This window comes from Bombina bombina, chromosome 4 (assembly GCF_027579735.1).
Source record: "Bombina bombina isolate aBomBom1 chromosome 4, aBomBom1.pri, whole genome shotgun sequence".
NCBI classification, from domain to species: Eukaryota; Metazoa; Chordata; class Amphibia; order Anura; family Bombinatoridae; genus Bombina; species Bombina bombina.
In genome coordinates this window covers 1056490958-1056504256 of record NC_069502.1, presented here as the reverse complement: position 1 = coordinate 1056504256, position 13299 = coordinate 1056490958, and the positions used below count along the sequence as shown (strand labels likewise).

The window sequence follows — 13299 nt, the reverse complement described above, 5'->3', positions numbered from 1 at the left end:
TGTTAATCTTGTGTAAGCATTCTCCCTAAATACTCTGATCTCAGTCCCAATTTAAAGACTCCGGAAAGCACTGAAATGTGCAGCAGGTTAAAGAAATGCTTTAAAGGGACAGTAAACACCTTGTAATTACAAGTCATTTAAGTTGTGTTGCAATAAAATAACATTGCAGACAAGTCCTTTTTACAGCAATTGTTTTCAATAGCAAAATCCACCCACCATTTGCCTTATTTGGAGGAGCCAGGTAAATAGTCTGCAGACAGCAAGGCCATCCTTGGTCATAATGCTAGTATAAAGTTCCAAAAGTAATGGTTGTAAATCAAAACCGTTGTAAATTGAAACCCAGTTTATAATGTAAGTCAATGGGAAGTGAGGGAGATAGGTTCCAGGCCCCTCTCAAAATTGTCATAAGTAACACCTAATACATTATTTTTAAAGTTTTGAAATGAAGACTTCAAATGCTAAACAGCATTATAAACCTAATAAAATAATCACACAACACATAATATATAATTAAACTAAGTTAAATGAACAAAAACATTTGCTAAACAGCATTATAAACCTAATAAAATAATCACACAACACAGACTTCACTGGCATTTTTCTGCACACAGTTCTTTCTATGCATTCCAATCTGGACTGATTTATAGACAGGAAGATCCTGTTCCTTTCAAATCTGCTTGATAACTCAGGTCTGGCTAAAATGATTAATTTCAACTTGCTTGGCTTTGCAGCAACACAAGCCGACAGCTCCACCTACTGGCTATTTTATGAAATGCACTGCTTCTCAATGCTTTTCAATAGCAGTCACATGACTGGAAAAAGAGTTGTTATTCTGAAACGGTGTAAATTGAACCATTGTAAACCGAGGGCCACCTGTACATTGTTCTACAGTTGCAATGAGTTAAAGCCAATTAGGGAACTATATGTAGCAGAATTGGCCTTGAAAAGTCAGCAGGATGCATTTAAAATACTTAAAGTTAAAAATATTCTGAGTAATACATTTTCTGTTAAAGGCAGGCAATCAGTGATTTTTGTATATGAAATACAAACGTACTGGCATAGTGCCAGATCTATTGGAAGTCACTACATAAAATTAGTTGTAAACACATTTAATTATGTGTATTACATTAATGTTTTTAGCAAGGAGATAAAGAGCGCTCAAAGTAGAATCCTGCTGTTCCTAAGTGACCCCTTTAGATCAACTCTAACAGAATATGGCACGGATTGTGTCTGTTAAGAAATATAATACTAATTTCTAAAAGGTACAAAACCTAATTTATTGAACTTCAATCATACTTCATACATAATAAATCAATAAGGGACGTCTTCCATAAAAGCAATAATAAAATCTTTGATTATATGCCCATTAAAAAACAGAAATGGTGTTTAAAAATATATATAAAAAGACGGCATCCAAAAATAGAAAGCAGTTGTGCACAGTTCACACATGCTCTTCAAATATGCATTCTAGATAGTGTGGGTATAGCAAATCATGTACCTTGAAGCCACAGTTCTGCTTAGGTTGAAATCTATCAGTAATATACTTTTTGTCCATATCCAAACCTCAGGATCCCTCAGCGGCTTTTTTCCGCGTCTTGCTTTCTCATTAATAGATGGGCTTAGATGGGAATTGAACCAATGTTTTGCATGGTCGGATATCAGGATATGTATATACAAATTCAGGGCTGGCCTATCTTCAATTTCCCTTGTGTATGATATCATGCTAAACAAACAAAGCTTACTATCTTTGAACAAGACATGTGACTCGTGATTGCGTTATTTTCCAAATTTAGATATTGAAAATATTAAATTAAGTTGTACTATAGTAAACAAATGCCGAATCTTAAGTTGGAAGGAATTACATATCAAATTGATAAATAATTATTATATAACGCCCTCCAGGCTATCTAGAATTTTCCCTTCCCAAATAGCCAGTTGTCCACGTTGTTCTCTTCCTAAAGCGGATTTACTTTATATGTTTTGGTATTGCCGGAGAATGGTTCAAATGTGGAAAAAATTGTGTTCTGGCTAAATAAACATTATGGCTCAAATATTATGTTAGATCCAGAAAATATTATTTTTCTTAATATTCTAACTACAGACTCCGCCCTTCGGTCAAATATATTGATTACAATTATTTTACTAATTAGACATCTAATAGTTAAAAATTGGAAAGTGAAATCAGTTCCATCTCTGTTGCTTATTATCAAAGAAGTACAAAACCAAATAATTTTTTAATCTTTTCATACAAAGTTCGCAAAGGAAAAAAAAGTTAATTTTTTTTGTTACACTGGCTACCCATAATCAAATCCTATGCACAACATATCCAGAAACGTATACTTTCCCCTTTCTTGAACTCTTGCTATAGAGAATCGTTTTAAATATTATGGTAGATAGGATTGAAGTTGGTAATAAGGCAGGGGGAGGTGAGCGAGAGAGATGTTTGGGGTATTTTCTCCAACATTGGTGTGTCCGGTCCACGGCGTCATCCTTACTTGTGGGAATATCTCTTCCCCAACAGGAAATGGCAAAGAGTCCCAGCAAAGCTGGCCATATAGTCCCTCCTAGGCTCCGCCCACCCCAGTCATTCTCTTTGCCGTTGCACAGGCAACATCTCCACGGAGATGGTTAAGAGTATGTGGTGTTTAGTTGTAGTTTTTTTATTCTACTATCAAGAGTTTGTTATTTTAAAATAGTGCTGGTATGTACTATTTACTCTGAAACAGAAAAAGATGAAGATTTCTGTTGTGAGAGGAAGATGATTTTAGCAGACAGTAACTAAAATCGATTGCTGTTTCCACATAGGACTGTTGAGATGAAGTAACTTCAGTTGGGGGAAACAGTTAGCAGACTTTTCTGCTTAAGGTATGACTAGCCATATTTCTAACAAGACTGTGTAAGGCTGGAAGGCTGTCATTTCCCCTCATGGGGACCGGTAAGCCATTTTCTTAGTCTCAAACAGAATAAAGGGCTTAATATGGGCTATAAAACTGGTAGACACTTTTATGGGCTAAATCGATTGCTTTATTTGGACATTTTATACATGTTTATGCTGATAATTCACACTTATAAACTTGGGGAACGTTTTTTAACGTCAGGCACTATGTTAGACACCTTTTCCAGTCAGGAAGGGCCTTCCCAGTTGTAGGCTGAGCCTCATTTTCGCGCCATTACTGCGCAGTTGTTTTTGAGAGCAAGACATGCAGATGCATGTGTGATGACCTGAAAGTAGTTGGAAAAGTTCCTAGAAGGCGTCATTTGGTATCGTATTCCCCTCTGGGCTTGGTAAAGTCACAGCAAAGGCTGTAGCTGGGACTGTATAGGGGTTAAATCTGTAACCGGCTCCGGTTTCTTTATTTTAAGGGTTAAAGCTCTGAAAATTGGTGTGCAATACTTTTAATGCTTTAAGACACTGTGGTGAAATTTTGGTAAATTTTGAACAATTCCTTCATATTTTTTCACATATTCAGTAATAAAGTGTGCTCTGTTTAAAATTTAAAGAGACAGTAACGGTTTTGTTTTAAAACGGTTTTTGTGCTTTATTGACAAGTTTAAGCCTGTTTAAAATGTCTGTGCCTTCAGATAAGCTATGTTCTATATGTATGAAAGCCAATGTGTCTCCCCCTTCAAAATTGTGTGATAATTGTGCCATAGCGTCCAAACAAAGTAAGGACAGTACTGCCACAGATAATGAAATTGCCCAAGATGATTCCTCAGATGAAGGGAGTAGACATGGTTCTACATCATCTCCTTCTGTGTCTACACCAGTTTTGCCCACGCAGGAGGCCCCTAGTACTTCTAGCGTGCCAATGCTTATTACCATGCAACAATTGACGGCTGTAATGGATAACTCCATAGCAAATATTTTATCCAAAATGCCTGCATATCAGAGAAAGCGCGATTGCTCTTTTTTAAACACTGAAGAGCAGGAGGGCGCTGATGATAATTGTTCTGTTATACCCTCACACCAATCTGAAGGGGCCATGAGGGAGGTTTTGTCAGATGGGGAAATTTCAGATTCAGGAAAAATTTCTCAACAGGCTGAACCTGATGTTGTGACATTTAAATTTAAATTAGAACATCTCCGCGCACTGCTTAAGGAGGTGTTATCTACTCTGGATGATTGTGACAACTTGGTCATTCCAGAAAAATTATGCAACATGGACAAGTTCCTAGAGGTTCCGGTGCACCCCGATGCTTTTCCTATACCCAAGCGGGTGGCGGACATAGTGAATAAGGAGTGGGAGAAGCCCGGCATACCTTTTGTTCTCCCTCCTATATTTAAGAAATTATTTCCTATGGTCGACCCCAGAAAGGACTTATGGCAGACAGTCCCTAAGGTCGAGGGGGCAGTTTCTACTCTAAACAAGCGCACTACTATCCCTATCGAGGATAGTTGTGCTTTCAAAGATCCTATGGATAAAAAATTGGAAGGTTTGCTTAAAAAGATTTTTGTACAGCAAGGTTACCTTCTACAACCCATTTCGTGCATTGTTCCTGTCACTACAGCAGCGTGGTTCTGGTTCGAGGAACTAGAAAAGTCGCTCAGTAGAGAGACTCCATATGAGGAGGTTATGGACAGAGTTCACGCACTTAAGTTGGCTAACTCTTTTATTTTAGATGCCGCTTTGCAATTAGCTAGATTAGCAGCGAAAAATTCAGGGTTTGCAATTGTGGCGCGCAGAGCGCTTTGGCTAAAGTCTTGGTCAGCGGATGTATCATCCAAGAAAAAATTGCTTAACATCCCCTTCAAGGGTAAAACTCTCTTTGGACCAGAATTGAAAGAGATTATCTCAGACATCACTGGGGGAAAGGGCCACGCCCTCCCACAAGAGAGGCCTTTCAAGGCCAAGAATAAGTCTAATTTTCGTTCCTTTCGTAATTTCAGGAACGGACCGGCCTCTAATTCTGCATCCTCTAAGCAAGAGGGTAATGCCTCACAGTCCAAACCAGCCTGGAAACCGATGCAAGGCTGGAACAAGGGTAAGCAGGCCAAGAAGCCTGCTACCGCTAACAAAACAGCATGAAGGAGTAGCCCCCGATCCGGGACCGGATCTAGTGGGGGGCAGACTCTCTCTCTTTACTCAGGCTTGGGCAAGAGATGTTCAGGATCCCTGGACGCTAGAAATAGTTTCTCAGGGTTATCTTCTGGAATTCAAGGAACTACCCCCAAGGGGAAGGTTCCACATGTCTCACTTATCCTCAAAACAAATAAAGAGACAGGCGTTCTTACATTGTGTAGAAGACCTGTTAAAGATGGGAGTGATACACCCAGTTCCAATGACGGAACAAGGAATGGGATTTTACTCAAATCTGTTCGTAGTTCCCAAAAAAGAGGGATCCTTCAGACCAATTCTGGATTTAAAGATCCTAAACAAATTTCTCAGGGTACCATCGTTCAAAATGGAAACCATTCGAACGATTCTACCCACTATCCAGGAAGGTCAATTTATGACTACCGTGGATCTAAAGGATGCGTACCTACATATTCCTATCCACAAAGAACATCATCAGTTCCTAAGGTTCGCCTTTCTGGACAAACATTACCAGTTTGTGGCCCTCCCATTCGGATTAGCCACTGCTCCAAGGATTTTCACAAAGGTACTCGGGTCCCTTCTAGCGCTTCTAAGACCGAGGGGCATTGCAGTAGTACCATATTTGGACGACATTCTAATACAAGCGTCGTCCCTTTCAAAACCAAAGGCTCATACAGACATCGTTCTGGCCTTTCTCAGATCTCACGGATGGAAAGTGAACATAGAAAAAAGTTCTCTGTCTCCGTCAACAAGAGTTCCCTTCTTGGGAACAATAATAGATTCCTTAGAAATTAGGATTTTTCTGACAGATGTCAGAAAGTCAAAACTTCTAAGCGCTTGTCAAGTTCTTCATTCTGTTCCACGTCCTTCCATAGCTCAGTGCATGGAAGTAGTAGGGTTGATGGTTGCAGCAATGGACATAGTTCCTTTTGCGCGAATTCATCTAAGACCATTACAACTGTGCATGCTGAAACAGTGGAATGGGGACTATACAGACTTGTCTCCAGAGATTCACTCCGTTGGTGGATATCCCTGGACCACCTATCCCAGGGAATGAGCTTCCGCAGACCAGAGTGGGTCATTGTCACGACCGACGCCAGTCTAGTGGGCTGGGGTGCGGTCTGGGAATCCCTGAAAACTCAGGGACTATGGTCTCGGGAAGAGTCTCTTCTCCCGATAAATATTCTGGAACTAAGAGCGATATTCAATGCTCTCAGGGCTTGGCCTCAGCTTGCAAAGGCTAGATTCATAAGATTCCAATCAGACAACATGACGACTGTTGCGTATATCAATCATCAGGGGGGAACAAGGAGTTCCCTGGCGATGAAAGAAGTGACCAAAATAATACAATGGGCGGAGGATCACTCCTGCCATCTATCTGCGATCCACATCCCAGGTGTGGAAAACTGGGAAGCGGATTATCTGAGTCGTCAGACATTCCATCCGGGGGAGTGGGAACTCCACCCGGAGATTTTTGCCCAGTTGACTCAATTATGGGGCATTCCAGACATGGATCTGATGGCGTCTCTTCAGAACTTCAAGGTTCCTTGCTACGGGTCCAGATCCAGGGATCCCAAGGCGACTCTAGTGGATGCACTAGTAGCGTCTTGGACCTTCAACCTAGCTTATGTGTTTCCACCATTTCCTCTCATTCCCAGGCTGGTAGCCAGGATCAAACAGGAGAGGGCCTCTGTGATCTTGATAGCTCCTGCGTGGCCACGCAGGACTTGGTATGCAGACCTGGTGAATATGTCATCGGTTCCACCATGGAAGCTACCTTTGAGACAGGACCTTCTTGTTCAGGGTCCATTCAAACATCCAAATCTGGTCTCCCTCCAGCTGACGGCTTGGAGATTGAACGCTTGATTCTATCAAAGCGTGGGTTTTCAGATTCTTTGATAGATACTCTGGTTCAGGCCAGAAAACCGGTAACTAGAAAGATTTACCATAAAATATGGAAAAGATATATCTGCTGGTGTGAATCCAAGGGATTCCCATGGAATAAGATAAAAATTCCTGCAAGAAGGTTTGGATAAAGGATTATCTGCGAGTTCTCCGAAGGGACAGATTTCTGCTTTATCTGTCTTACTACACAAACGACTTGCAGCTATGCCAGATGTTCAAGCATTTGTTCAGGCTCTGGTTAGGATCAAGCCTGTTTACAGACCTTTGACTCCTCCCTGGAGTTTAAATCTAGTTCTTTCAGTTCTTCAAGGGGTTCCGTTTGAACCTCTAAATTCCATAGATATTAAGTTGTTATCTTGGAAAGTTTTGTTTTTGGTTGCTATTTCTTCTGCTAGAAGAGTTTCAGAGTTATCTGCTCTGCAGTGTTCTCCACCCTATCTGGTGTTCCATGCAGATAAGGTGGTTTTGTGTACTAAGCCTGGTTTTCTTCCAAAGGTTGTTTCTAACAAAAATATTAACCAGGAGATAGTTGTACCTTCTTTGTGTCCGAATCCAGTTTCAAAGAAGGAACGTTTGTTACACAATTTGGACGTAGTCCGTGCTCTAAAATTCTATTTAGAAGCTACAAAAGATTTCAGACAAACATCTTCTCTGTTTGTCGTCTATTCTGGTAAAAGGAGAGGTCAAAAAGCGACTTCTACCTCTCTTTCCTTTTGGCTTAAAAGCATCATCCGATTGGCTTACGAGACTGCCGGACGGCAGCCTCCTGAAAGAATCACAGCTCACTCCACTAGGGCTGTGGCTTCCACATGGGCCTTCAAGAACGAGGCTTCTGTTGATCAGATATGTAAGGCAGTGACTTGGTCTTCACTGCACACTTTTGCCAAATTTTACAAATTTGATACTTTTGCTTCTTCGGAGGCTATTTTTGGGAGAGAGGTTTTGCAAGCCGTGGTGCCTTCCGTTTAGGTAACCTGATTTGCTCCCTCCCTTCATCCGTGTCCTAAAGCTTTGGTATTGGTTCCCACAAGTAAGGATGACGCCGTGGACCGGACACACCAATGTTGGAGAAAACAGAATTTATGCTTACCTGATAAATTACTTTCTCCAACGGTGTGTCCGGTCCACGGCCCGCCCTGGTTTTTTAATCAGGTCTGATGAATTATTTTCTCTAACTACAGTCACCACGGTACCATATGGTTTCTCCTATATTTTTCCTCCTGTCCGTCGGTTGAATGACTGGGGTGGGCGGAGCCTAGGAGGGACTATATGGCCAGCTTTGCTGGGACTCTTTGCCATTTCCTGTTGGGGAAGAGATATTCCCACAAGTAAGGATGACGCCGTGGACCGGACACACCGTTGGAGAAAGTAATTTATCAGGTAAGCATAAATTCTGTTTTTCTTTTCCTTTTTTTTTTTCTTTGCCCTTTTTATTTTAAAGAGAAAAACGGCATATCATTGCATATGATTCAAACTATTTTCGCGTTGATATTTATTAATGTACTATTCATTACAGCTCTTATTGTTTTTGTATCTTGTGCTTGTCTTCACTTTTGCCCTCTCTTATTAACAATGCGTCTCTTTGTAACACCCTGTGTGGTGTGAAATAGACTCAAATTGTATGACTGTACCATATGCTGGACGTTAATAAAATACTATATAAAAAAATATAAAATGTCTTTTTGCATAAAATCTATTTTGCAGCATGTTAGTTTTGGGATAAAATAGCGCTGATTTTCTCTTCTTGTTACTTGGTAGGGTTACAAGCATGGTGTCTTTGGATGAGACTAAACTTTTTAACGGTTTAGATTACGGTAAGTATACTTGAAGTGCACAGTAACTTTAAAAAAAACCCAAATATTACAGGTTCTCATTTTCATTGAGAATTTAATCATAAACAGAATGTGAAGCAGCTATGTTCCTCTTTTGTATAGTAATGAAAGTGCTGGATGAATAGTATTTGTATTAATCAATGCTATCTTACGTTATGCTCTGAAGGAATACAGGTAAAGTGGTACAGAATAGTTTCTTTTTCTCTTTAAGCGCTGTTGAAACAAGAACTTTTTCTAAGGGCTCTAATGCCCACAATCTCTGCTGCAAATGTATAAAAGTGAGCAGAAAGGGAAAAAACATGATTTATGTAAGAATTTACCTGATAAATTAATTTCTTTCATATTGGCAAGAGTCCATGAGCTAGTGACGTATGGGATATACAATCCTACCAGGTGGGGCATAGTTTTCCAAACCTCAAAATGCCTATAAATACACCCCTCACCACACCCACAATTCAGTTTAACAAATAGCCAAGAAGTGGGGTGATAAAGAAAGGAGTAGAAAGCATCAACAAAGGAATTTGGAAGTAATTGTGCTTTATACAAAAAATCATAACCACCATAAAAAAGGGTGGGTCTCATGGACTCTTGCCAATATGAAAGAAATGAATTTATCAGGTAAATTCTTACATAAATTGTTTTCTTTCATGTAATTGGCAAGAGTCCATGAGCTAGTGACGTATGTAATATCAATACCCAAGATGTGGAACTCCACGCAAGAGTCACTGGAGAGGGAGGGATAAAAATAAACAACAGTCATAATCCGCTGAAAAATAATCCACAACCCAAAATATAAGTTTATTCTTTGAACTGAATTGTGGGTGTGGAGAGGGGTGTATTTATAGGCATTTTGAGGTTTGGGAAACTTTGCCCCTCCTGGTAGGATTGTATATCCCATACGTCACTAGCTCATGGACTCTTGTCAATTACATGAAATAAATGTATATCTTGTATTTTTTGTTTTATTGGAACCAGGTGTGCTAAGGATTGAAATTAAATTATTCATCCTTACCTGACTTACTGTTACAGACAGGAAAATACTCAGACATGTACATACTTACAGGCGCACACTCATATACATACTCAGACATACACATGTGCACACAGTCTATAAACACACACACACACACATATATATATATATATATATATATATATATATATATATATATATATATATATATATACACACACACATACATACTCGGACATAGACACAGTATATACACACAAATATATACATACTCAGACATAGACACAGTATATATATATATATATATATATATATATATATACACACACACTCATGCACAAAATCTATAGACATATATACACACACATACTCAGACACACACACACACACACACACACATATATATATACATATATATATATATATATATATATATATATATATATATATATATATATATAAATAAAGATACAAGCAGGAGCACAACGGCTACATAGTACTTTTAAAAAGACATTATATTCATAAGTCATTATTGCACTTTCAAAAGTCATTATTGCACTTTCATAATGCAAAAGTCATTATTGCACTTTCATAATGCAAAAGTCATTATTGCACTTTCATAATGCAAAAGTCATTATTGCACTTTCATAATGCAAAAGTCATTATTGCACTTTCATAATGCAAAAGTCATTATTGCACTTTCATAATGCAAAAGTCATTATTGCACTTTCATAATGCAAAAGTCATTATTGCACTTTCATAATGCAAAAGTCATTATTGCACTTTCATAATGCAAAAGTCATTATTGCACTTTCATAATGCAAAAGTCATTATTGCACTTTCATAATGCAAAAGTCATTATTGCACTTTCATAATGCAAAAGTCATTATTGCACTTTCATAATGCAAAAGTCATTATTGCACTTTCATAATTCAAAAGTCATTATTGCACTTTCATAATTCAAAAGTCATTATTGCACATTCATAGAGTCTGTAATTTAAAACAAACAAAAAAATTCAATTTACTTTTATTATCAAACTTGCCCTGTTCTCTTGGTATTGTTTGTAAAGCCTGCTGTGCTCAGGTGTGTGCATTTTTAACAATGTATGGCATTACTATAAACATTGTTTAAAACACTGCTGCTATAGACATCTAAAGAAAATGTGTTAACACTTCTGATCTCCTATGAACCTTCCTACGTTTACTCTTCAAAAAGGATACCAAGAAAATAAAGCAAATGTGATAATGGAATTCAATTGGAAAGCTTTATATTAATTTCATGTTTTACCTAAATCATAAGTTTGATTTTGACTTTACTTTTAATGATGGCATTCATTGCACAGTCTGCTGCCATCTGTTGTTTACACTCCAAGTAACATTTTTTCTTTTATGCACTAGAAAGAACAACTGTAATTAGAATGTAGTGACTCGTATAGTGTGTAGTAGTTTGGGGTCTGCTTGGTTGTGAAGCTTCTCATTATGCTTTGATTTTACCAAATCAGGACTTAAGTTATCATGACCATAGCTGCGGTTCAAAATATCCTTATTAAACATTTCTATATTTTTTTCCTTCCATAAGGCAGGGAGAGTCCATGACTTCATTCCTTACTGTTGGGAAATAAAACACCTGGCCACCAGGAGGAGGCAAAGACACTCCAGCCAAAGGCTTAAATATACCATCCAGTTGTGCTTTCAAAGATCCTATGGATAAAAAATTAGAGGGTCTCCTGAAGAAAATTTTTGTTCATCAAGGTTTTTCTCTCCAACCTATTGCATGCATTGTTCCTGTAACAACTGCAGCTGCTTTTTGGTTTGAGGCTCTAGAAGAGGCTCTTCAAATGGAGACTCCATTAGAAGAAATTATGGACAGAATTAAGGCCCTTAAGTTGGCTAATTCTTTTATTACAGATGCCGCTTTTCAACTGGTTAAATTAGCGGCAAAGAATTCAGGTTTTGCCATTTTAGCAAGCAGGTCGTTATGGCTTAAGTCCTGGTCTGCTGATGTGTCATCTAAGTCTAAACTTTTGAACATTCCTTTCAAGGGTAAGACCCTATTCGGGCCTGAACTGAAAGAGATTATTTCAGACATCACTGGAGGGAAAGGTCACGCCCTCCCTCAGGATAGATCAAATAAGATGAGGACCAAACAAAATAATTTTCAATCCTTTCAGACCTTCAGCTTCCTCTGCTACAAAGCAAGAGGGGAATTTTGCCCAATCCAATTCAGTCTGGAGACCTAACCAGGCTTGGAACAAGGGTAAACAGGCCAAGAAGCCTGCAGCTGCCCCTAAGATAGCATGAAGGGGTAGCCCCCGATCCGGGACCGGATCTAGTAGGGGGCAGACTCTCTCTCTTCGCTCAGGCTTGGGCGAGAGATGTTCAGGATCCCTTGTCTTTAGAAATTGTGTCCCAGGGATATCTTCTGGAATTCAAGGGCTCCCTTCCAAGGGGGAGATTTCACATTTCTGGATTGTCTGTAAACCAGACAAAGAGAGAGGCGTTCTTACGCTGTGTAGAAGACCTACATACGATGGGAGTGATCCGCCCAGTCCCAAAAGAGGAACAGGGGCTAGGGTTTTATTCAAACCTGTTTGTGGTTCCCAAGAAAGAGGGAACTTTCAGACCAATCTTGGATCTCAAAATTCTAAACAAGTTCCATCATTCAAGATGGAGACTATTCGGACTATTCTACCTCTGATCCAGGAGGGTCAATATATGACTACCGTGGACTTAAAGGATGCGTATCTACACATCCCTATTCACAGAGATCATCATCAATTCCTCAGATTCGCCTTTCTAAACAGGCATTACCAGTTTGTGGCCCTTCCCTTCGTGTTGGCCACTGCTCCCAGAATTTTCACAAAAGTGCTAGGGTCCCTTCTTGCGGTTCTACGACCACAGGGCATAGCATTGGCGCCTTATCTAGACGACATCTTAATTCAGGCGTCGACTTTCCAGCTAGCCAAGTCTCACACGGGCATCGTGTTGGCTTTTCTGAGATCTCACGGGTGGAAGGTGAACATAAAAAAGAGTTCTCTCTTCCCTCTTACAAGAGTTTCCTTCCTAGGGACTCTGATAGACTCGGTAGAAATGAAAATATTTCTGACGGAGGTCAGAAAGTTAAAACTCTTAACCACTTGCCGAGCTCTTCATTCCATTCCTCGGCCATCAGTGGCTCAGTGTATGGAGGTAATCGCACTCATGGTAGCGGCAATGGACATAGTTCCTTTTGCCCACCTACACCTCAGACCACTGCAGCTATGCATGCTCAAACAGTGGAATGGGGATTATGCAGATTTATCTCCTCAACTGCATCTGGACCAGGAGACCAGAGATTCTCTTCTCTGGTGGTTGTCTCAGGACCACCTGTCTCAGGGAATGTGTTTCCGCAGGCCAGAGTGGCTCATTGTAACAACAGATGCCAGCCTGCTAGGCTGGGGTGCAGTCTGGAATTCCCTGAAAGCACAGGGCTTATGGTCTCGGGAGGAAGCTCTCCTTCCAATAAACATTCTAGATCTGAGAGCGATATTCAATGCACTTCAGGCGTGGCCTC

At 39.7% G+C, this 13299-nt stretch overlaps 1 protein-coding gene across 1 annotated transcript in view; it reads left to right on the top strand.

Annotated features, from left to right (window-relative positions):
• PSME4 (proteasome activator subunit 4) overlaps positions 1-13299 on the top strand; it is a gene marked incomplete in the record, with an annotated part of 938614 nt that overhangs the window by 612836 nt on the left and 312479 nt on the right. The window contains 1 exon segment of the mRNA XM_053712692.1: positions 8700-8755. Within this exon segment, the coding sequence (XP_053568667.1) occupies positions 8700-8755 (56 nt within the window).